Source organism: Bombina bombina, chromosome 4 (assembly GCF_027579735.1).
Source record: "Bombina bombina isolate aBomBom1 chromosome 4, aBomBom1.pri, whole genome shotgun sequence".
NCBI classification, from domain to species: Eukaryota; Metazoa; Chordata; class Amphibia; order Anura; family Bombinatoridae; genus Bombina; species Bombina bombina.
In genome coordinates, this window is record NC_069502.1 from 788,419,064 (window position 1) to 788,442,499 (window position 23,436).

The 23,436-nt window shown below is 39.5% G+C and overlaps 1 protein-coding gene across 1 annotated transcript in view; it reads left to right on the forward strand.

Moving 5' to 3' along the window:
* The window catches only part of IGF2R (insulin like growth factor 2 receptor), a gene marked incomplete in the record, with an annotated part of 598,770 nt that overhangs the window by 279,041 nt on the left and 296,293 nt on the right, over positions 1-23,436 (forward strand). Inside the window, 2 exon segments of the mRNA XM_053711175.1 lie at positions 8,912-9,013; positions 9,843-10,005. Of these exon segments, the coding sequence (XP_053567150.1) occupies positions 8,912-9,013; positions 9,843-10,005 (265 nt within the window).

Here is a 23,436-nt window from a genome sequence, read left to right on the forward strand (position 1 = left end):
AGGTTTAGCTTTCAACTCAGAATACCAAGAGAACAAAGCAAAATTGATGATAAAATTAATTTGAAAAGTTGTTTAAAATTGCATGCCCTATCTGAATAATGAAAGTTTATTTTTGACTAGGCTGTCCTTTTAAAGGGACCAAACTCTATTCCAGATAGAGCAGCTCACTGAGATTTGGGTGCCCATGAAGACTAGAGAATGCTCATGTCCCATATATGTAACAGCTATAGACAGTCCACAGTACCATTATAGTAATCCATCTTTATTGGTAACAGACTAAAAACAATGTGGCGTTTCGGGGTGACCTCTTGTTCATGCATACCAAGTTTAGATACACAAGTTTTTTTTTAGTTTTTTTTTACTTATACGTGAATATGTACGTTTTAAAAGATAACTTTTGTATGTGAACGTTATGTATGGATAAGGGGTTACCCCGAAACGCTGCACTGTTTCTTATATCAGACTCATAAATAACTCCACAGAGTGAGCACACGGTATCTATATGGCACACATGAACTAGTGCTAACTGGAAAAACCTGTCACAATGCACTGAGATAAAAGGAGGCCTTCAAAGGTTTAGAAATTAGCATATTAGCCTACCTAGGTTTAGATTTCTTTCATGTAATTAGCAAGAGTCCATGAGCTAGTGACGTATGGGATATACATTCCTACCAGGAGGGGCAAAGTTTCCCAAACCTTAAAATGCCTATAAATACACCCCTCACCACACCCACAATTCAGTTTTACAAACTTTGCCTCCCATGGAGGTGGTGAAGTAAGTTTGTGCTAGATTCTACGTTGATATGCGCTCCGCAGCAAGTTGGAGCCCGGTTTTCCTCTCAGCGTGCAGTGAATGTCAGAGGGATGTGAGGAGATGTGAGGAGAGTATTGCCTATTTGAATGCAGTGATCTCCTTCTACGGGATCTATTTCATAGGTTCTCTGTTATCGGTCGTAGAGATTCATCTCTTACCTCCCTTTTCAGATCGGCGATATACTCTTATATACCATTACCTCTACTGATTCTCGTTTCAGTACTGGTTTGGCTATCTACTCTATGTAGATGAGTGTCTTAGGGTAAGTAAATCTTATTTCTATTTATGACACTCAAAGCTATGGTTGGGCACTTTATATGTAAAGTTCTAAATATATGTGTTTAAACTTATATTTGCCATGATTCAGGATAATCAGTATTCCTTAGTTTCAGACTGTCAGTTTCATTTTTTTAGGAAAATGCATATAAATTTTATTTTTTCTTACCTTAAAATTTTCATTTGACTTTTTTTCAAAATTGCGGGCTGTTAGGCTCGCGGGTGCAGAAAATGCTTCTATTTATTGCGTCATTCTGGGCGCAATATTTTTTTGGCGCAAAAATTTCGTCATTTCCGGCGTCATAGTTGGTGCCGGAAGTTTTCACGTAATTGCGTCATTTTTGACATATGTGTATTGCGGACTTTTTTTGGCGCCAAAAAATATGGGCGTCATTCTTGGCGCAAAAATGTGTGGACGTTATACTTGGCGCCAAAAATGTGGGCGTCATACTTGGCGCCAGTTTTTTTTTCACATTATTTCAGTCTCACTTTTCAGTTGCTTCTGGTTTTCTAGAAGCTTGTTTCATTTTCATTTTTTCCCATTCCTGAAACTGTCATTTAAGGAATTTGATAATTTTGCTTTATATGTTGTTTTTTCTATTACATATTGCAAGATATTCCAAAAATACTGAGGGATTCCTGATGACTGATATCAGTCCTACCAAAGCTAAGTTCATTTATTTTATTGTTATGGATGTTTATCTTTAGCTATGGTTTGTAATAAGTTATTATGATAAACTTTCACATGCAGAGTCCATTAGTATTTATGCATTATCTATTGCTATTCTTTTTACATCTAATGTACAAGCTATATTTAGGAATGTATAAGAATATTTTTCTGATTCTATTCTAAAGGCTTTGTCCGTCATCCCGCCTTCTAATAAAATTTTTAGGTCTTTTTTAAACTTCTCATTTAGTTGATGAAGTTTCAAATGACCAACAACATACTGAATTATCCTTCTCTGATGGTGTTTTTTCTCATTCAGAATATTCTTCATCAGATATTGACACTAACAAATCTACTTTTTTATTTTTAAATAGAGTACATTCGTTCTTTGTTGAAAAGGTGTTGATTATTTTGGATATTAAGTAACTAGTTCTTTTGATTAAGACTAGCTAACATTTAAATTCTGCTTATTAACCTTCTGTGGTTTCTTCAGATGTTTTCTCCAGTTCCTGATACTAGGGAATGGAATAGGCCGGGAATTTCTTTTATTCCTTCTTTAAGGTTTTTAAATTGTATCCTTTGCCGGCAGTTAGTTTTAAGTTTTGAGGAAAGATTCCCCAAGTTAATGGGGCTATCTCTACTTTTGCTTAACATACTACTATTCCTATAGCAAATAGTATTTATTTTTTTCCTTCAGATGGGAAACTTGTATCTTATTTAAGGAAAATTATTTATTTTCAGGTACTTTTTTTTTTTTTAGACCTGTAATTTATTTGGCTGATGTTGCAACTGCTTCAACTTTCTGGTTGGATATTTTAGTGCAACAAGTATCGGATTATGATTTGTTTAGCATTGTTAAGTTGATCAACATGCTAATAATTTCATTTGTGTCGTCATTTTTTTGATATTTTTGCAAATGAGGTTTAATCTATGTCTTTAGCTATTTTAGCTAGAAGAACTTTGTGACTTCAATCTTGGAATGCTAATTTGATTTCTAAATTCCATATTTCTTTTTTTCCAAGGTAATCAATTATTTGGTTCACAATTGGATTCAATTCTTCTACTGTTACTCTGGGCTTCAAGATTGAGCTCTAAGACTAAATCTTAAGCTTATATTAGTTTTTGTTCTTACTAAGGAACGGAATCCTATTTCTTCCCCAAGTAACATGTTTATAATTGGAAGTTTTCTTCATTCAATTTAAGCCATTTTAAATATCAAAGTCAGCTCCTCAAATTTGCATGTAGGTGCGGTTCTTATTCCAGCTTAGCTGGTAAGGGGCAGGTTAAGACTTTTTAAAGATTGTTTGGTTCAATTCGGTCCAAACTTCTTAGATTTGGATACAGAATAGGATTCAGAGTAAAACCGTCTGTGAGAAGTCTTTTTTTTCTCTAACATATTCCAGCTATTCCAGTAAGGCTCACACTTTCCTGAAGTGTGTTTCAGACCTGTATGTATTGGGTACTTGTGAAGCGCGGCTGGTCACCAGTTGGGGCTCAAGGCGCTGCTCAGACCTGGAGTTTTCTGGGGTATTTATACCAGTTCCATTTTAGGAACAGGGTTTGGGGGTTTTATTCAAAACTATTCATTGTCCCAAAGATAGAAAATCTTTTTGAATTGTCATAAGTGTACCATCTTTTAGAATGGTGTTTATATGGTCTATTCTGCCTTTTGGTCAGTGAGGGCATTATTTGCTTACAATAGATACAATAGATGCATATCTTCATTTTCTGTTTTCATTCAGATTATTTTCATTTTCTGAGATTCTCTTTTTTTGACAAGCATTACCAATTTGTTGCTTTTCCTTCTGGTCTAGCGACAGCTCTAAGAATCTTTTCAAGGTTCTCAGTGTTTCCTTATTTGGACGGTCTCGTGGTACTAGCTCAGTCTTTTCGTTCTGCGGAATCTCATACGATTCAACTTTTGTTGTTTCTTCAAGACATGGTTAGAGGATCTTTTTATCAAAAGCTCTTTGATTCCTCAGACAAGGGTCACCTTTTTTAGGTTTTCAGATAGATTGTGTCAATGTCTTTGTCTCTAACAGACAAGTGACAATTTTATTGGGTTCCGTTTGTCGGAACCTTCAGTCTCTATTTCCTTCAGTTGCTATATGCATGGAAGTTTTAGGTGTCATGGCTGCAGCATTGGATTCAATTCCCTTTGCTCATTTTTATAGGAAACCTTTCCAGTTTTTTATGCTGAATTAATGGTGCAGGGATTCTAGGATATCACTTTTTATATCTTTGAATCCCAATGTTCAACTATCTTTGACTTGGTGGTTAGATCACCATTATATATTTCTACGGGTCTCTTCGGTTCATTCAACCTGGACCATGATCACTACAGACGCGAGTCTTTTAGGTTGGGAGGCTGTCTGGGGATCTCTGTCAGCACAAGGGGTTTGGAAATCTCAGGAGGCGAGATTACTATTCGATATTTTGGAACTCCGTGCATTTCTCAGAGTTCTTCAGTTTTGGCTTCTTTTTGAAGAAAGAGACGTTTATTGTTTTTCAGACAGACAATGTCACAACTGTGGCGTATGTCAATCATCAGGGTGTGACTCTCAGTCCTTAGGCTGTGAAAGAAGTATCTCGGTTACTTGCTTGGGCTAAATCCAGCTCTTGTCTAATTTCTGCGGTCCATTTCCCAGGTATAGGCAATTGGGAAGCGGATTATCTCTGTTTATCAAGCTTTACATCCGGGAGAATGGTTTCTTTACCCAGATGTTTTTTTTTCAAATTGTTCAGATGTGAGGGCTTCCAGAAATAGATCTGATGGCATCTCATCTAAACAAGGAACTTCCCAGGGGCCTATTCAGGTCCAGGGATCCTCAGGCGGAAGCAGTGTATGCATTGACACTTCCTTGGAGTTTTCAATCTTCCTATATTTTTTCGCCTCTGGTTCTTCTTTTTAGAGTGATTTTCAAAATCATCAGGGAGCAATCTTTTGTGTTGCTGGTGGCTCCAGCATGGCCACACAGGTTTTGGTATATGGTTCTTGTTCGGATGTCCAGTTGCCAATCTTGGTCGCTTCCATTAAGGCCAGACCTTATATCTTAACATTCGTTTTTTCCATCAGGAACTCAAATTATTAATTTGATGGTATGGAAATGTAACGCTTAGTACTTAGTCATAGAAGTTTCTCTGACTCAGTGATTAATACTATGTTGCAGGCTTGTAAATCTGTGTCTAGTAAGATTTATTATCGAGTTTGGAAGATTTACATCTCATGATGCTCTTCTCATAAATTCTCTTGGCATTCTTTTAGAATTCCTAGGATTTTATAGTTTCTTCAGGATGGTTTGGATAAGGGTTTTTGTCTGTAAGTTCTTTGAAAGGACAAATCTCTGCTTTTTCTGTGCTGTTTTCACAGAAAAATTTGCTAATCTTTCTGTTATTCATTGTTTTGTTCAGGCTTTGGTTCGTATCAAGCCTGTCATTAAGCCAATTTCTCCTCCTTGGAGTCTTAATTTGGTTCTGAGGGCTTTACAGGCTCTTCCGTTTGAGCATATGCTTTCTTTGGACATTAAAATTACTTTCATGGAAAGTATTGTTCCTTTTAGACATCTCTTCAGCTAGAACAGTTTTTGAATTATCTGCTCTTTCTTGTGAGTCTCCTTTTTCTGATTTTTCATCAGGATAAAGTGGTTTTGCTGTCTTCATTTCGATTTTTACCTTAGTTGTGAATTCTAACAACATTAGTAGAGGAATTGTTGTCCCTTTCTTGTGTCCTAATCCTAAGAATTCTTTGGAAAGATTCTTACATTCTTTGGATGTGGTAAGAGTGTTGAAATATTATGTTGAAGCTACTCAGATTTCAGAAAGACTTCTAGTCTATATGTTATCTTTTCTGGTTTAAGGAAAGGTCAGAAGGCTTCTGCCATTTCTTTGGCATCTTGGTTAAAGCTTTTGATTCATCATGCTTATTTGGAGTCGGGTTAATCCCCGCCTCAGAGGATTACGGCTCATTCTACTAGGTCAGTTTCTACTTCCTGGGCTTTTAAGAATGAAGCTTCTGTTGATCAGATTTGCAAAGCAACGACTTGGTCTTCTTTGCATACTTTTACTAAATTCTACCATTTTGGTGTTTTCTCTTCTTCAGAAGCAGTTTTTGGTAGAATAGTACTTCAGGCAGCTGTTTCAGTTTGATTCTTCTGCTTATAATTTCAGTTTTTTTCATTATAAAATTGAAACTTTTGATTTGGGTTGTGTATTAATTTTGCAGCGGAATTGGCTGTCTTTATTTTATCCCTCCCTCTCTAGTGACTCTTGCGTGGAAGTTACACATCTTGGGTATCTGCTATCCCATACGTCACTAGCTCATGGACTCTTGCTAATTACATGAAAGAAAACATAATTTATGTAAGAATTTACCTGATAAATTCATTTCTTTCATATTAGCAAGAGTCCATGAGGCCCACCCTTTTTGTGGTGGTTATGATTTTTTTGTATAAAGCACAATTATTCCAATTCCTTATTTTTGATGCTTTCGCTCCTTTATCACCCCACTTCTTGGCTATTCGTTAAACTGAATTGTGGGTGTGGTGAGGGGTGTATTTATAGGCATTTTAAGGTTTGGGAAACTTTGCCCCTCCTGGTAGGAATGTATATCCCATACGTCACTAGCTCATGGACTCTTGCTAATATGAAAGAAATGAATTTATCAGGTAAGTTCTTACATAAATTATGTTTTAAACAAAGAATTCCAAGAGAACAAAGCAAATTTGATGATAAAAGTAAATTGGAAAGTTGTTTAAAATTACATGCCCTATCTGAATCATGAAAGTTTATTTTAACATATTAACCCCTTAACGACACGAGTCGTACAGGGTACGTCGCACACAACCTGGTCTTTAAAGACCAGCGACGTACTCTGTACGACTTTGGGGATTAAAGCGGCTGGAAGCGATCCTGATCGCTTCCAGCCGCTTTACAGTTATTGCAGTGATGCCTCGATATCGAGGCATCCTGCAATAACATTTTTCCCCCATCCGATGCAGAGAGAGCCACTCTGTGGCCCTCTCTGCACCGGCATCGATGGCCGCAATCGTTGGTGGGTGGGAGCTGACGTGGGAGGCGGGTGGGCGGCTATCGATGAAAGGCTGAAGAGAGAGGAGGGCGGGATCGCGGGCGGGGTTGTCGGGAGTGCGCACCGGAGCGCGGCGGGCGGGCGCGTGCACAGGGAGGGAGCGGGTGGGAACCGCTTCACTACGGAAAAAGACATTGTACAGAAGTGGCAGTAAGGGGGGATAAAATCCCTAATAAAAGTTAATCTAAGGGATCTGGGAGCGGGTGGGGGATTGGTGGGGGGGGGAAGCTACACTACAGAAAAAAGGAAAATAAATAAAAAAAAATAAAAAAAAAAATACATTTTTATTTGCAAACTGGGTACTGGCAGACAGCTGCCAGTACCCAAGATGGCTCCCAGTAAGTTAGAGGTGGAGGGTAGAGAGCTGTTTGGGGGGGGATCAGGGAGGTTGGGGGCTAAGGGGGGATCCTACACAGCTGCATATGTAAATATGCTATACAATTTTTTTTTTTTTTTTTTTTTTAAATACACCTTTTATTTTAGTACTGGCAGACTTTCTGCCAGTACTTAAGATGGCGGGGGCAATTGTGGGGTGGGGGAGGGAAGGGAGCTGTTTGGGAGGGATCAGGGGGTGGGATGTGTCAGGTGGGAGGCTGATCTCTACGCTAAAGCTAAAATTAACCCTGCACGCTCCCTACAAATGACCTAATTAACCCCTGCACTGCTGGGCATAATACACGTGTGGTGCGCAGCGGCATTTAGCGGTCTTATAATTACCAAAAAGCAACGCCAAAGCCATATATGTCTGCTATTTCTGAACAAAGGGGATCCCAGAGAAGTATTTACAATCATTTATGCCATGCTTGCAAAAGTTGTTTGTAAATAATTTCAGTGAGAAACCTAAAATTGTGAAAAATTTTACGTTTTTTTTTATTTAATCGCATTTAGCGGTGAAATGGTAGCATGAAATATACCAAGATGGGCCTAGATCAATACTTGGGGTTGTCTACTACACTAAAGCTAAAATTAACCCTAGACGCTCCCTACATGCTCCCTAATTAACCCCTTCACTGCTGGGCATAATACACGTGTGATGCGCAGTGGCATTTAGCAGCCTTCTAATTACCAAAAAGCAACGCCAAAGTCGTATATGTCTGCTATTTCTGAACAAAGGGGATCCCAGAGAAGCATTTACAACCATTTATGCCATAATTGCACACGTTGTTTGTAAATAATTTCAGTGAGGAACCTAAAGTTTGTGAAAATATTTGGGAAAAAGTGAACAATTTTTTTTATTTGATTGCATTTGGTGGTGAAATGGTGGCATGAAATATACCAAAATGGGCCTACATCAATACTTTGGGATGTCTTCTAAAAAAAATATATACATGTAAAGGGATATTCAGGTATTCCTGAAAGATATCAGTGTTCCAATGTAACTAGCGCTAATTTTGAAAAAAAAGTGGTTTGGAAATAGCAAAGTGCTACTTGTATTTATGGCCCTATAACTTGCAAAAAAAGCAAAGAACATGTAAACATTGGGTATTTCTAAACTCAGGACAAAATTTAGAAACTATTTAGCATGGGTGTTTTTTGGTGGTTGTAGATGTGTAACAGATTGTGGGGGTCAAAGTTAGAAAAAGTGTGTTTTTTTCCATTTTTTCCTCATATTTTATCATTTTTTTAAAGTAAATGATAAGATATGATAAAAATAATGGTATCTTTAGAAAGTCCATTTAATGGCGAGAAAAACGGTATATAATATGTGTGGGTACAGTAAATGAGTAAGAGGAAAATTACAGCTAAACACAAACACTGCAGAAATTTAAAAAAAGCCCTGGTCCTTCAGGGAAAGAAATTGAAAAATGGCCGTGTCCTTAAGGGGTTAAGAAATAAATTCTCATAAGATATTTTTATTTATTTAAGATATTATTTCTTAGTGAAATTTCATAGAATTCAGTAATCGATTATTGGTCATTGTTTTACACCTGCAAAGTATTCTACTTCTCATTAGTGACCACATGTTCAATATTTTGACATTCCTAATAATTGTAATACAAGATGGTAACACAGAAATGGGATGCTTTGCATAATTAAAAATACAGTAATGTTTGTTTTACACCCTTAGACTTGCTCTGTGGAAGACCCAAACACTGGCTTTGTTTTCAACCTTGAATCACTGAAGAATGATAATGGATATGTTGTCTCTGGGAATGGGAAAACATTTAAGGTAAAGTTGATGATTAGTATTAACATGGTTTGTTAGTTTATTTTCATTAGAGTATTTCTTATTATATTCGACTGGTACATTATGAATGTGTTTGTATACTGCAACTACACATGAAATAGGTTTGGGTGATGTAAAATCTGCTTTGACGAATTAGAGCAGGTCATTTTTTGACTATTATTGTCCTTTTTAAAGAGTGTTCTGATCTTAACAAAATAAAGTTCATCATACTCCTGAACTCCATCTTAAAGGGACATTCCGGTCAAAATTTAAATGCTCATAGATGAATGACATCTTTAAATAGAAATCAATTTCCAATATACATGCATCAGCAAAAATGCTTCTAGTAAAAGTTATCAGTTTCAGTGTTAACATTTTTCTCTGCACGTGCATGTGAAGCATAGCTAGATATTCTCAGTGCACCAGCATTTTAAATAATGCAGCTGCTCAGAGTGACAGTGGGGCTTGTATCATGTCAGCAATTAACAAATTGAGTTATTACCATATGGGACAACACCTTAGGAACTCAGAGCAAATGCTGTGTTTTAAAATGCTGGTGCATGATGCATACTTAATTACACGTTTGAAACAGCTAAAGCTTTTATTATAAGCATTGTTGCATATACATGTATATTACTAACATGCTTCTATTCAAAAGGGAAATGCATCCATGTGGATTTCAATTTTGGCTGGAATGTCCCTTTAACTCAATTTCCCCCTTTGTTCTACTATCCTAGTATGGATGTTTAATACTACTTGCCTATCACGGATTATAGACAATATTGTAAAGCATTATAATATATGTATTATTCATTTTTGTTTAATTCCACAGCTGAATATTTGTGGCGACGTTAAAGAATGTGGTGAAGATGCTGGCGGATGTGAGTACGAAAATGGAGTTGCAACAAGACCAGTGCGTGCTGGTACCTCTTTACAGATTTCCACAGAAAGGTTCCTCACCCTCACTTATCGAGGGAATATTTTAGTTGAATCAGGTGAGAAAGGAAATAATCACTTTTGTACTGTATATTCTGTATTATTTTCAGTAGTACCACAAATGCATATACAGTATACTGTTTAATATAGTTATGTATTGCATAAGGACAAGAAAATGCAATAGCGATTTGAATTTCAAATGAGCGGTAGATAAAAAAAATTTCTGACAAATGTAAAAAGATATTTCTCTTTCCCTGCTCCCTTTATCAAATGAATTCCAGACCCCCATATGCATACACTGAACTTTTGCACATGTGCAGTAAGAAAGTGTGTTTATCAAAATAACTGGGTACAATATGATAACTGAAGTAATTTAGAAGAATTTTTTTATTATTTTTAAATTTTATGCTCTACCTAAACCATGAAAGTTTAATTTAAAGGGACAGTCTAGGCCAAAATAAACTTTCATGATTCAGATAGAGCATTTAATTTTAAACAATTTTCTAATTTACTTTTATCACCAGTTTTGCTTTGTTCTCTTGGTATTCTTAGTTGCTAATTTCTTAGACCTTGAAGCCCACCTCTTTTCAGATTGCATTTTAACAGTTTTTCACCACTAGAGGGTGTTAGTTCACGTATTTCATATAGATAACACTGTGCTCGTGCACGTGAAGTTATCTGGGAGCAGGCACTGATTGGCTAGACTGCAAGTCTGTCAAAATAACTGAAAAAGGGGCAGTTTGCAGAGGCTTAGATACAAAATAATCACAGAGGTAAAAAGTATATTAATATAACTGTGTTAGTTATGCAAAACTGGGGAATGGGTAATAAAGGGATTATCTTTCTTTTAAAACAATAAAAAATCTGGTGTAGACTGTCCCTTTAAAGGCAACATGTAACCAAAAAAAATTTCTTTCATGATTCAGATAGAGCATACAATTTTAAACAACTTTTCAATACACTTCTTTTATCTAATGTGCTTCATTCTCTTTGTATCTGTTGTTGAAAAATCAGCAATCCACTACTGGAAGCTAGCTGAATGCATTGGGTGAGCTAATAACATGAGGAATATATATGCAGCCAGCAATCCACTACTGGAAGCTAGCTGAATGCATTGGGTGAGCTAATAACATGAGGAATATATATGCAGCCACCAATCAGCAGCTCCTGAGTCTACCTAGGTATCTTTTTCAACAAAGCATATCTAGAGAACAAAAGAAATTAAATAATAGAAGTAAATTGGAAAGTTGTTTAAATGTACATGCTCTATCTGAATCATGAAAGGAAAAAAAAAAGGGTTTTATGTCCCTTTTAGTTATTGTAGTGTCCTTTTTAAATGCGTCTTGTTTTAGTTTAGAAATCATGTATTGTCCCAAACTCCCTAGAAATGCCCAAAAAGGCATCAAACTAGCACAATTTTACTAAAAAAGTTGTTTTAAAGTGATAGTAAATCCTAGTGTTTGTGAAATACTAGGTTTTTCCAGTGGAACAAATAAAGAGGACTTTTAGTCATGAAGTATAAAATACTTCATGCTGCAAGTTCCTTTATTTGTCTGAAGCCCACAGCGGAATGCTATTATTCTATGAGGTGACTTTTCCACCTCTTAGCCAATAGCCGTGCTGGCCAGCTGGAGCCATGCTTGATAGCTAGCATGCTATTGGCTAATATTACCTCACAGCAAAATAGCGTTCTGCCGTGGGCTGGCGGATGCGCTCAGTGCGGTGAACGCTTCAGGCAGATAAAGGAACTTTCAGCATGAAGTATTTTATACATCATGACTGAAAGTCCCCTTTATTTGTAGCCCTGGTAAATCCTAGGGTTTACCATCACTTTAAATGTCCTTTCTCCAACATAGGTGTGTCCGGTCCACGGCGTCATCCTTACTTGTGGGATATTCTCTTCCCCAACAGGAAATGGCAAAGAGCCCAGCAAAGCTGGTCACATGATCCCTCCTAGGCTCCGCCTACCCCAGTCATTCTCTTTGCCGTTGTACAGGCAACATCTCCACGGAGATGGCTTAGAGTTTTTTAGTGTTTAACTGTAGTTTTTTTATTCAATCAAGAGTTTGTTATTTTAAAATAGTGCTGGTATGTACTATTTACTCTGAAACAGAAAAGAGATGAAGATTTCTGTTTGTAAGAGGAAAATGATTTTAGCAACCGTTACTAAAATCCATGGCTGTTCCACACAGGACTGTTGAGAGGAATTAACTTCAGTTGGGGGAACAGTGAGCAGTCTTTTGCTGCTTGAGGTATGACACATTCTAACAAGACGATGTAATGCTGGAAGCTGTCATTTTCCCTATGGGATCCGGTAAGCCATTTTTATTCAGACAGTAAATAAGGGCTTCACAAGGGCTTATTAAGACTGTAGACATTTTCTGGGCTAAATCGATTCATATATACACATATTTAGCCTTGAGGAATCATTTAATCTGGGTATTTTTGTAAAATAATATCGGCAGGCACTGTTTTAGACACCTTATTCTCTAGGGGCTTTCCCTAATCATAGGCAGAGCCTCATTTTCGCGCCAGTATTGCGCACTTGTTTTTGAGAAGCATGACATGCAGTCGCATGTGTGAGGAGCTCTGATACATAGAAAAGACTTTCTGAAGGCGTCATTTGGTATCGTATTCCCCTTTGGGCTTGGTTGGGTCTCAGCAAAGCAGATACCAGGGACTGTAAAGGGGTTAAAGATAAAAACGGCTCCGGTTCCGTTATTTTAAGGGTTAAAGCTTCCAAATTTGGTGTGCAATACTTTTAAGGCTTTAAGACACTGTGGTGAAATTTTGGTGAATTTTGAACAATTCCTTCATACTTTTTCGCAATTGCAGTAATAAAGTGTGTTCAGTTTAAAATTTAAAGTGACAGTAACGGTTTTATTTTAAAACGTTTTTTGTACTTTGTTATCAAGTTTATGCCTGTTTAACATGTCTGAACTACCAGATAGACTGTGTTCTGAATGTGGGGAAGCCAAGGTTCCTTCTCATTTAAATAGATGTGATTTATGTGACACTGAAAATGATGCCCAAGATGATTCCTCAAGTGAGGGGAGTAAGCATGGTACTGCATCATTCCCTCCTTCGTCTACACCAGTCTTGCCCACTCAGGAGGCCCCTAGTACATCTAGCGCGCCAATACTCCTTACTATGCAACAATTAACGGCTGTAATGGATAATTCTATCAAAAACATTTTAGCCAAAATGCCCACTTATCAGCGCAAGCGCGACTGCTCTGTTTTAGATACTGAAGAGCATGAGGAGGCTGATGATAATGGTTCTGAAATGCCCCTACACCAGTCTGAGGGGGCCAGGGAGGTTTTGTCTGAGGGAGAAATTTCAGATTCAGGGAAAATTTCTCAACAAGCTGAACCCGATGTGATTACATTTAAATTTAAGTTGGAACATCTCCGCGCTCTGCTTAAGGAGGTATTATCCACTCTGGATGATTGTGAGAATTTGATCATCCCAGAGAAACTATGTAAAATGGACAAGTTCCTAGAGGTCCCGGGGCTCCCAGAAGCTTTTCCTATACCCAAGCGGGTGGCGGACATTGTAAATAAAGAATGGGAAAGGCCCGGTATACCTTTCGTCCCTCCCCCCATATTTAAAAAATTGTTTCCTATGGTCGACCCCAGAAAGGACTTATGGCAGACAGTCCCCAAGGTCGAGGGAGCGGTTTCTACTTTAAACAAACGCACCACTATACCCATAGAAGATAGTTGTGCTTTCAAAGATCCTATGGATAAAAAATTAGAAGGTTTGCTTAAAAGGATGTTTGTTCAGCAAGGTTACCTTCTACAACCAATTTCATGCATTGTCCCTGTCACTACAGCTGCGTGTTTCTGGTTCGATGAGCTAGTAAAGGCGATCGATAGTGATTCTCCTCCTTATGAGGAGATTATGGACAGAATCCATGCTCTCAAATTGGCCAATTCTTTCACCCTAGACGCCTCTTTGCAATTGGCTAGGTTAGCGGCGAAAAATTCTGGGTTTGCTATTGTGGCGCGCAGAGCGCTTTGGCTGAAATCTTGGTCAGCGGATGCGTCTTCCAAGAACAAACTTCTTAACATTCCTTTCAAGGGGAAAACGCTGTTTGGCCCTGACTTGAAAGAGATTATCTCTGATATCACTGGGGGTAAGGGCCACGCCCTTCCTCAGGATAGGTCTTTCAAGGCCAAAAATAAACCTAATTTTCGTCCCTTTCGTAGAAACGGACCAGCCCCAAGTGCTACGTCCTCTAAGCAAGAGGGTAATACTTCTCAAGCCAAGCCAGCCTGGAGACCAATGCAAGGCTGGAACAAGGGAAAGCAGGCCAAGAAACCTGCCACTGCTACCAAGACAGCATGAAATGTTGGCCCCCGATCCGGGACCGGATCTGGTGGGGGGCAGACTCTCTCTCTTTGCTCAGGCTTGGGCAAGAGATGTTCTGGATCCTTGGGCACTAGAAATAGTCTCCCAAGGTTATCTTCTGGAATTCAAGGAGCTTCCCCCAAGGGGGAGGTTCCACAGGTCTCAATTGTCTTCAGACCACATAAAGAGACAGGCATTCTTACATTGTGTAGAAGACCTGTTAAAAATGGGAGTGATTCATCCTGTTCCATTAGGAGAACAAGGGATGGGGTTCTACTCCAATCTGTTCATAGTTCCCAAAAAAGAGGGAACGTTCAGACCAATCTTAGATCTCAAGATCTTAAACAAGTTTCTCAAGGTTCCATCGTTCAAAATGGAAACCATTCGAACAATTCTTCCTTCCATCCAGGAAGGTCAATTCATGACCACGGTGGATTTAAAGGATGCGTATCTACATATTCCTATCCACAAGGAACATCATCGGTTCCTAAGGTTCGCATTCCTGGACAAGCATTACCAGTTCGTGGCGCTTCCTTTCGGATTAGCCACTGCTCCAAGGATTTTCACAAAGGTACTAGGGTCCCTTCTAGCGGTACTAAGACCAAGGGGCATTGCAGTAGTTCCTTACTTGGACGACATTCTGATTCAAGCGTCGTCCCTTCCTCAAGCAAAGGCTCACACGGACATAGTCCTGGCCTTTCTCAGATCTCACGGATGGAAAGTGAACGTGGAAAAGAGTTCTCTATCTCCGTCGACAAGGGTTCCCTTCTTGGGAACAATAATAGACTCCTTAGAAATGAGGATTTTTCTGACAGAGGCCAGAAAAACAAAACTTCTAAACTCTTGTCAAACACTTCATTCCGTTCCTCTTCCTTCCATAGCGCAGTGCATGGAAGTAATAGGTTTGATGGTAGCGGCAATGGACATAGTTCCTTTTGCGCGCATTCATCTAAGACCATTACAACTGTGCATGCTCAGTCAGTGGAATGGGGACTATACAGACTTGTCTCCGAAGATACAAGTAAATCAGAGGACCAGAGACTCACTCCGTTGGTGGCTGTCCCTGGACAACCTGTCACAAGGGATGACCTTCCGCAGACCAGAGTGGGTCATTGTCACGACCGACGCCAGTCTGATGGGCTGGGGCGCGGTCTGGGGACCCCTGAAAGCTCAGGGTCTTTGGTCTCGGGAAGAATCTCTTCTACCGATAAATATTCTGGAACTGAGAGCGATATTCAATGCTCTCAAGGCTTGGCCTCAGCTAGCAAAGGCCAAGTTCATACGGTTTCAATCAGACAACATGACGACTGTTGCGTACATCAACCATCAGGGGGGAACAAGGAGTTCCCTGGCGATGGAAGAAGTGACCAAAATCATTCAATGGGCGGAGACTCACTCCTGCCACCTATCTGCAATCCACATCCCAGGAGTGGAAAATTGGGAAGCGGATTTTCTGAGTCGTCAGACATTACATCCGGGGGAGTGGGAACTCCATCCGGAAATCTTTGCCCAAATTACTCAACTGTGGGGCATTCCAGACTTGGATCTGATGGCCTCTCGTCAGAACTTCAAGGTTCCTTGCTACGGGTCCAGATCCAGGGATCCCAAGGCGACTCTAGTAGATGCACTAGTAGCACCTTGGACCTTCAAACTAGCTTATGTATTCCCGCCGTTTCCTCTCATCCCCAGGCTGGTAGCCAGGATCAATCAAGAGAGGGCGTCGGTGATCTTGATAGCTCCTGTGTGGCCACGCAGGACTTGGTATGCAGATCTGGTGAATATGTCATCGGCTCCACCATGGAAGCTACCTTTGAGACGAGACCTTCTTGTTCAAGGTCCGTTCGAACATCCGAATCTGGTCTCACTCCAGCTGACTGCTTGGAGATTGAACGCTTGATCTTATCAAAACGAGGGTTCTCAGATTCCGTTATTGATACTCTTGTTCAGGCCAGAAAGCCTGTAACTAGAAAAATTTACCACAAAATATGGAAAAAATATATCTGTTGGTGTGAATCTAAAGGATTCCCTTGGGACAAGGTAAAGATTCCTAAGATTCTATCCTTTCTTCAAGAAGGATTGGAGAAAGGATTATCTGCAAGTTCCTTGAAGGGACAGATTTCTGCCTTGTCTGTGTTACTTCACAAAAAGCTGGCAGCTGTGCCAGATGTTCAAGCCTTTGTTCAGGCTCTGGTTAGAATCAAGCCTGTTTACAAACCTTTGACTCCTCCTTGGAGTCTCAACTTAGTTCTTTCAGTTCTTCAGGGGGTTCCGTTTGAACCCTTACATTCCGTTGACATTAAGTTATTATCTTGGAAAGTTTTGTTTTTGGTTGCAATTTCTTCTGCTAGAAGAGTTTCAGAATTATCTGCTCTGCAGTGTTCTCCTCCTTATCTGGTGTTCCATGCAGATAAGGTGGTTTTACGTACTAAACCTGGTTTTCTTCCAAAAGTTGTTTCTAACAAAAACATTAACCAGGAGATAGTCGTACCTTCTTTGTGTCCGAAACCAGTTTCGAAGAAGGAACGTTTGTTGCACAATTTGGATGTTGTTCGCGCTCTAAAATTCTATTTAGATGCTACAAAGGATTTTAGACAAACATCTTCCTTGTTTGTTGTTTATTCTGGTAAAAGGAGAGGTCAAAAAGCAACTTCTACCTCTCTCTCTTTTTGGATTAAAAGCATCATCAGATTGGCTTATGTGACTGCCGGACGGCAGCCTCCTGAAAGAATCACAGCTCATTCCACTAGGGCTGTGGCTTCCACATGGGCCTTCAAGAACGAGGCTTCTGTTGATCAGATATGTAGGGCAGCGACTTGGTCTTCACTGCACACTTTTACCAAATTTTACAAGTTTGATACTTTTGCTTCTTCTGAGGCTATTTTTGGGAGAAAGGTTTTGCAAGCCGTGGTGCCTTCCATTTAGGTGACCTGATTTGCTCCCTCCCTTCATCCGTGTCCTAAAGCTTTGGTATTGGTTCCCACAAGTAAGGATGACGCCGTGGACCGGACACACCTATGTTGGAGAAAACAGAATTTATGTTTACCTGATAAATTACTTTCTCCAACGGTGTGTCCGGTCCACGGCCCGCCCTGGTTTTTTAATCAGGTCTGATAATTTATTTTCTTTAACTACAGTCACCACGGTATCATATGGTTTCTCCTATGCAAATATTCCTCCTTAACGTCGGTCGAATGACTGGGGTAGGCGGAGCCTAGGAGGGATCATGTGACCAGCTTTGCTGGGCTCTTTGCCATTTCCTGTTGGGGAAGAGAATATCCCACAAGTAAGGATGACGCCGTGGACCGGACACACCGTTGGAGAAAGTAATTTATCAGGTAAACATAAATTCTGTTTTTAGGCAGTGAATCTACAATAATTTGTGACTGAATCCTCTGAATTATATGGTTTAAGATTAAGCTAATCGCATAGAAATTTTACTTTGCTACACTAATAAAGTTTCTTTAAAGATGTTTACTGGTTTCCAGTGTCTATACTGGTAAAAAAGGGGGAATTCTATAATTATCTAAAGGGTTTATCAAATATGGGTTGTTTCAATATCCTAAAGCCATGAAGTCTTTGATACTACGTACAATTAACAAAATATCAATTTTAAAATTTATGTTAAAGTGAATGTAAAGTTGAGCATACTCGCTCACGTCATAGAATATACATTTTTTTGGCAGACGTTCATTCATCAAATATGAACTATTTATTGATTTTCTCAGATTTTTACTTTCTAATGCTCCAACGATAAGCGCCGTTCCTCTGCCCCCCATATTGCTCAGTTGATTGACAGATGACGAATCTGCAATCCACTAATCATTTATCACCTGGGGCGTTGTGCAAAGGGGCTGAACGCCCCGATGGGGGGGGGGGAGACAACGATTAGTGGATTGCACATGGGTCATCTGTCAATCAATTGAGAAATATGGCGGGTAGAGGAACGGGGCTTATCGTTGGAGCATTAAAAGGTAAAAATCAGAATATTTAGTGGTTCGGAAAACAGATGTTGGAGGTGTGGGCATGTCGGAAGTGATATGGCGCACATGTGGTGGTGGTGTTCCTCCATCCGTGATCTTTGGAGCCAGGTCATTGGAGAAATTGAAATAATTGTAGAAGCACAGCTACCATTAGACCCTTTGATTTGGCTTTTAAACAAACCACCTAAGTTAAAACATAAACCTAAATTGAGAATTCTTACCATAATGGTAAATAGCATTAAATTTCTGATAGCCAAAAATTGGAGAGGTAGGGAAGTCCCCTATATGACGATGTGGGTACAAAAGACATCAGAATTAATAGAATTGGAGGAATGCCACTACCTAAAATATGACAGAATGGACCTTTATGCCGAAATAGTTGGTATGTGGGAAAGTTACCTTAAAACAAAACAGGAGGGTGGTTACAGGCACACCAATAGGGACTTGGAATATAGTTGTTAACCTGACTAGTTTTCACAGGGGGTGATATCACTGAGAGCACTCTGAGGCGATGCAAACGATTTCTCACATTAGAACGCTTTTATAGAACCTACGAGATATTGTGACAAAATCAGTTTCTTGGCTGCAGCATACTTATTGCTAGGTAATGGTTTTCAAATTGTTAATGTATTATTTTGTTGTTTAGTTTTAACTCTATATTGTTTGGAGATGCACATTAATGTGAAAACTGTGGACTTCTTAAAATCAAATATGTGCACCGCTAAATTGTGGAAAATGATCAGCTATTGTTAGTATACCATAAGGAGCTGCGACTCCTTACATTGTACAGAATTTCTTTTGATAATAAAGCTGATTTAAAAAAAAAAAAAAAAAGTAAAAATCTGAGAATATCAATAAATAGTACAAATTTGATGAATGAAAGTCTGCCAAATTTTTTAAATTCTATGACGTGAGTAAGTACACTCAACTTTACATTTACTTTAATGTCATTTTGCATTTAATTTATCTTTCTTGGTTCTTTTTCCGTCATACTCTAGTTACTGACCACCACTTTAGAGTACATAAAAATTAAGATAGGGGGGAAACAGCCATGTCTGGTCACTGATACCTGTAACTACACAACATTTAGCTCTTAACTGAGAACTATCTCTGTCCTCTAGCAGAAAATACTGAATTTGGTGTAGATTTATACATAATCATAGCTAGGCCAGCAACTGCTCTCCCATAGAAATTACACGTCTCCCTCCTAGCAACTGAGAGAGGAGGAGTCTTTTGTACTGACTGCTGAGCCATGTCTCAATATCAGTACCAAAGAGAGGATCTGCATCTCTTTCGACTGTACAAACTGATGAATGTAGGCTGAGTCCCCTGTCAATATTTGTGAACCTTGGTATGTTCCCAGGTTGTGGGAAGTTTATTCCTGGATATCCTTGTTCTAGAGTTTCTTGTAGTGAAGAGTTTTGACACAAACCTTTCTTTGTTCAAGAATATTTAAAGGGCTAGTAAACACCAAAAATGTTATTGTTTAAAAATAAATAAATAGATAATCCCTTTATTTACCATTCCCTAGTTTTGCATAACCAACACTGTTATAGAAATATACTTTCTCTTGTTAAGTGTATTCAGTCCACGGGTCATCATTACTTATGGAATATATTCCCTTCCCAACAGGAAGTTGCAAGAGGATCACCCAAGCAGAGCTGCTATATAGCTCCTCCCCTCACATGTCATATCCAGTCATTCTCTTGCAACTCAACTAAGATAGGACGTTGTGAGAGGTCTGTGGTGTTTTTATACTTAGTTTATTTTTTCAATCAAAAGTTTGTTATTTTAAATGGCACCGGAGTGTGTTGTTTGTTCTCAGGCAGTATTTGGAAGAAGAATCTGCCTGCGTTTTCTATGATCTTAGCAGAAGTAACTAAGATCCACTGGCTGTTCTCGCACATTCTGAGGATTGGGGTAACTTTCAGAAAGGGAATAGCGTGTGGGGAATCCCGCAAACAAGGTATGTGCAGTAAATTATTTTTCTAAGGAATGGAATTGACTAAGAAAATACTGCTGATACCGATGTAATGTAAGTAAAGCCTTTTAATACAGTGAAAGCGACTGTTAACAGGCTGATTGAAATATATACAGTAAAGTAATTTTCTAAGGAATGGAATTTGACTGAGAAAATGCTATTAATGCTGAAGTAATCTTATAAGCCTTAAATGCAGTAGGAAGTCTGGTATCAGGCTTATCAATAGAGATTCATACTCCTTAACAAAAGGATGTTTAAAACGATTTTACTGGCATGTTTAATCATTTTGTGAGGTACATTGGTGATAAAACTTATTGGGGCATAAATTTTTTCCACATGGCTGACCGGTTTTTCTGCATAGAAACAGTTAACTGAAACTCCCTATGTTGTAATATTGAGTAGGAGGGGCCTATTTTAGCGCTTTTTTGACGCAGTAAAAATTAGGCTTAGTCTTCCTGCTTCTTCCTGCATGACTCAGGTCGTCTCCAGAGAGCTTAAGGGACTTCAAAAGTCATTTTGAGGGAGGTAATCAGTCACAGCAGACCTGTGACAGTGGTGTTTGGACTGTATTTAAAAACGTCTTTTTCTTTACTGCTTATAAAAGAACCGTTTTGGGTATTAAGGGGTTAATCATCCATTTGCAAGTGGGTGCAATGCTCTGCTAATTTAATACATTTACTGTGAAAATTTTTGTTGCTATAACTGATTTGGTTCATTGTTATTTCAACTGTGACAGTTTTTTTTTTGTGCTTCTTAAAGGCACAGTAGCGTTTTTCTTTCCAAGTCTGCTAGTCTTATTGCTAGTCTGTTTAAACATGTCTGACACAGATGAATCGTTTTGTTCACTATGTTTAAAGGCCAGTGTGGAGCCTCATAGAAATATGTGTACTAAATGCATTGATTTCACTTTAAATAATAAAGGTCAGGCTTTATCTATAAAAGAATTATCACCAGACAACGAGGGGGAAGTTATGCCGACTAACTCTCCTCACGTGTCAGTACCTTCGCCTCCCGCTCAGGCGGCGCGTGATATTGTGGCGCCAAGTGCATCAGGGGCGTCCATACAAATCACTTTACAAGACATGGCTACTATTATGAATAATACCCTGACAGAAGTATTATCTAAATTGCCAGAATTAAGAGGCAAGCGCGATTGCTCTGGGGTAAGAATAGAGCGCGCGGGTGCTACAAGAGCCATGTCCGATACTGCGTCACAGTTTGCAGAACATGAGGACGGAGAGCTTCATTCTGTAGGTGCCGGATCTGATCCAGGGAAACCGGATTCAGAGATTTCTAATTTTAAATTTAAGCTTGAGAACCTCCGTGTATTGCTAGGGGAGGTTTTAGCGGCTCTGAATGACTGTAACACAGTTGCAATTCCAGAGAAATTATGTAGGCTGGATAGATACTATGCAGTACCGGTGTGTACTGATGTTTTTCCTATACCTAAAAGGCTTACAGAAATTATTAGCAAGGAGTGGGATAGACCTGGTGTGCCATTTTCCCCACCTCCTATATTTAGAAAAATGTTTCCAATAGACGCCACTACACGGGACTTATGGCAGACGGTCCCTAAGGTGGAGGGAGCAGTTTCTACTTTAGCTAAGCGTACCACTATCCCGGTGGAGGAAAGTTGTGCTTTTTCGGATCCAATGGATAAAAAATTGGAAGGTTACCTTAAGAAAATGTTTGTTCAACAAGGTTTTATCTTACAGCCCCTTGCATGCATTGCGCCTGTCACTGCTGCTGCGGCATTCTGGTTTGAGTCTCTGGAAGAGGCCATTCACTCAGCTCCATTGGATGAAATTATGGACAAGCTTAAAGCACTTAATTTAGCTAATGCATTTGTTTCTGATGCCATTGTACACTTAACTAAACTAACGGCTAAGAACTCCGGATTTGCCATCCAGGCGCGCAGAGCGTTATGGCTTAAATCCTGGTCAGCTGATGTGACTTCTAAATCTAAATTGCTTAATATTCCTTTCAAGGGGCAAACCTTATTCGGGCCCGGCTTGAAAGAAATTATCGATGACATTACTGGAGGTAAGGGTCATACTCTACCTCAGGACAAGGCCAAATCAAAGGCCAAACAGTCTAATTTTTGTGCTTTTCGAAACTTCAAGGCAGGAGCAACGTCAACTTCCTCCGCCCCAAAACAGGAAGGAACCGTTGCTCGTTACAGACAGGCCTGGAAAACTAACCAGTCCTGGAACAAGGGCAAGCAGGCCAGAAAACCTGCTACTGCCTCTAAGACAGCATGAAGGAATGGCCCCCTATCCGGAAACGGATCTAGTGGGGGGCAGACTTTCTCTCTTCGCCCAGGCGTGGGCAAGAGATGTCCAGGATCCCTGGGCGTTGGAGATCATATCTCAGGGATATCTTCTGGACTTCAAGGCTTCTCCTCCTCAAGGGAGATTTCATCTTTCAAGGTTATCAGAAAACCAGATAAAGAAAGAGGCATTCCTACGCTGCGTACGAGACCTCCTAGTAATGGGGGTGATCCACCCAGTTCCGCGGACGGAACAAGGAAAGGGATTTTATTCAAATCTGTTTGTGGTTTCCAAGAAAGAGGGTACCTTCAGACCAATTTTGGACCTAAAGATCTTAAACAAATTCCTAAGAGTTACATCATTCAAAATGGAAACTATTCGGACCATCCTACCCATGATCCAAGAGGGTCAGTACATGACCACAGTGGACTTAAAGGATGCCTACCTTCACATACCGATTCACAAAGATCATCATCGGTTCCTAAGATTTGCCTTTCTAGACAGGCATTACCAATTTGTAGCTCTCCCCTTCGGGTTGGCCACGGCCCCGAGAATCTTTACAAAGGTTCTGGGCTCACTTCTGGCAGTTCTAAGACCACAAGGTATAGCGGTAGCTCCGTATCTAGACGACATCCTGATACAGGCGTCAAGCTTTCAAATTGCCAAGTCTCATACAGAGATAGTTCTGGCTTTTCTGAGGTCGCATGGGTGGAAGGTGAACGTGGAAAAGAGTTCTCTATCACCTCTCACAAGAGTCTCCTTCCTAGGGACTCTGATAGATTCTGTAGAAATGAAAATTTACCTGACGGAGACCAGGTTATCAAAACTTCTAAATGCTTGCCGTGTCCTTCATTCCATTCCACGCCCGTCAGTAGCTCAGTGCATGGAAGTAATCGGCTTAATGGT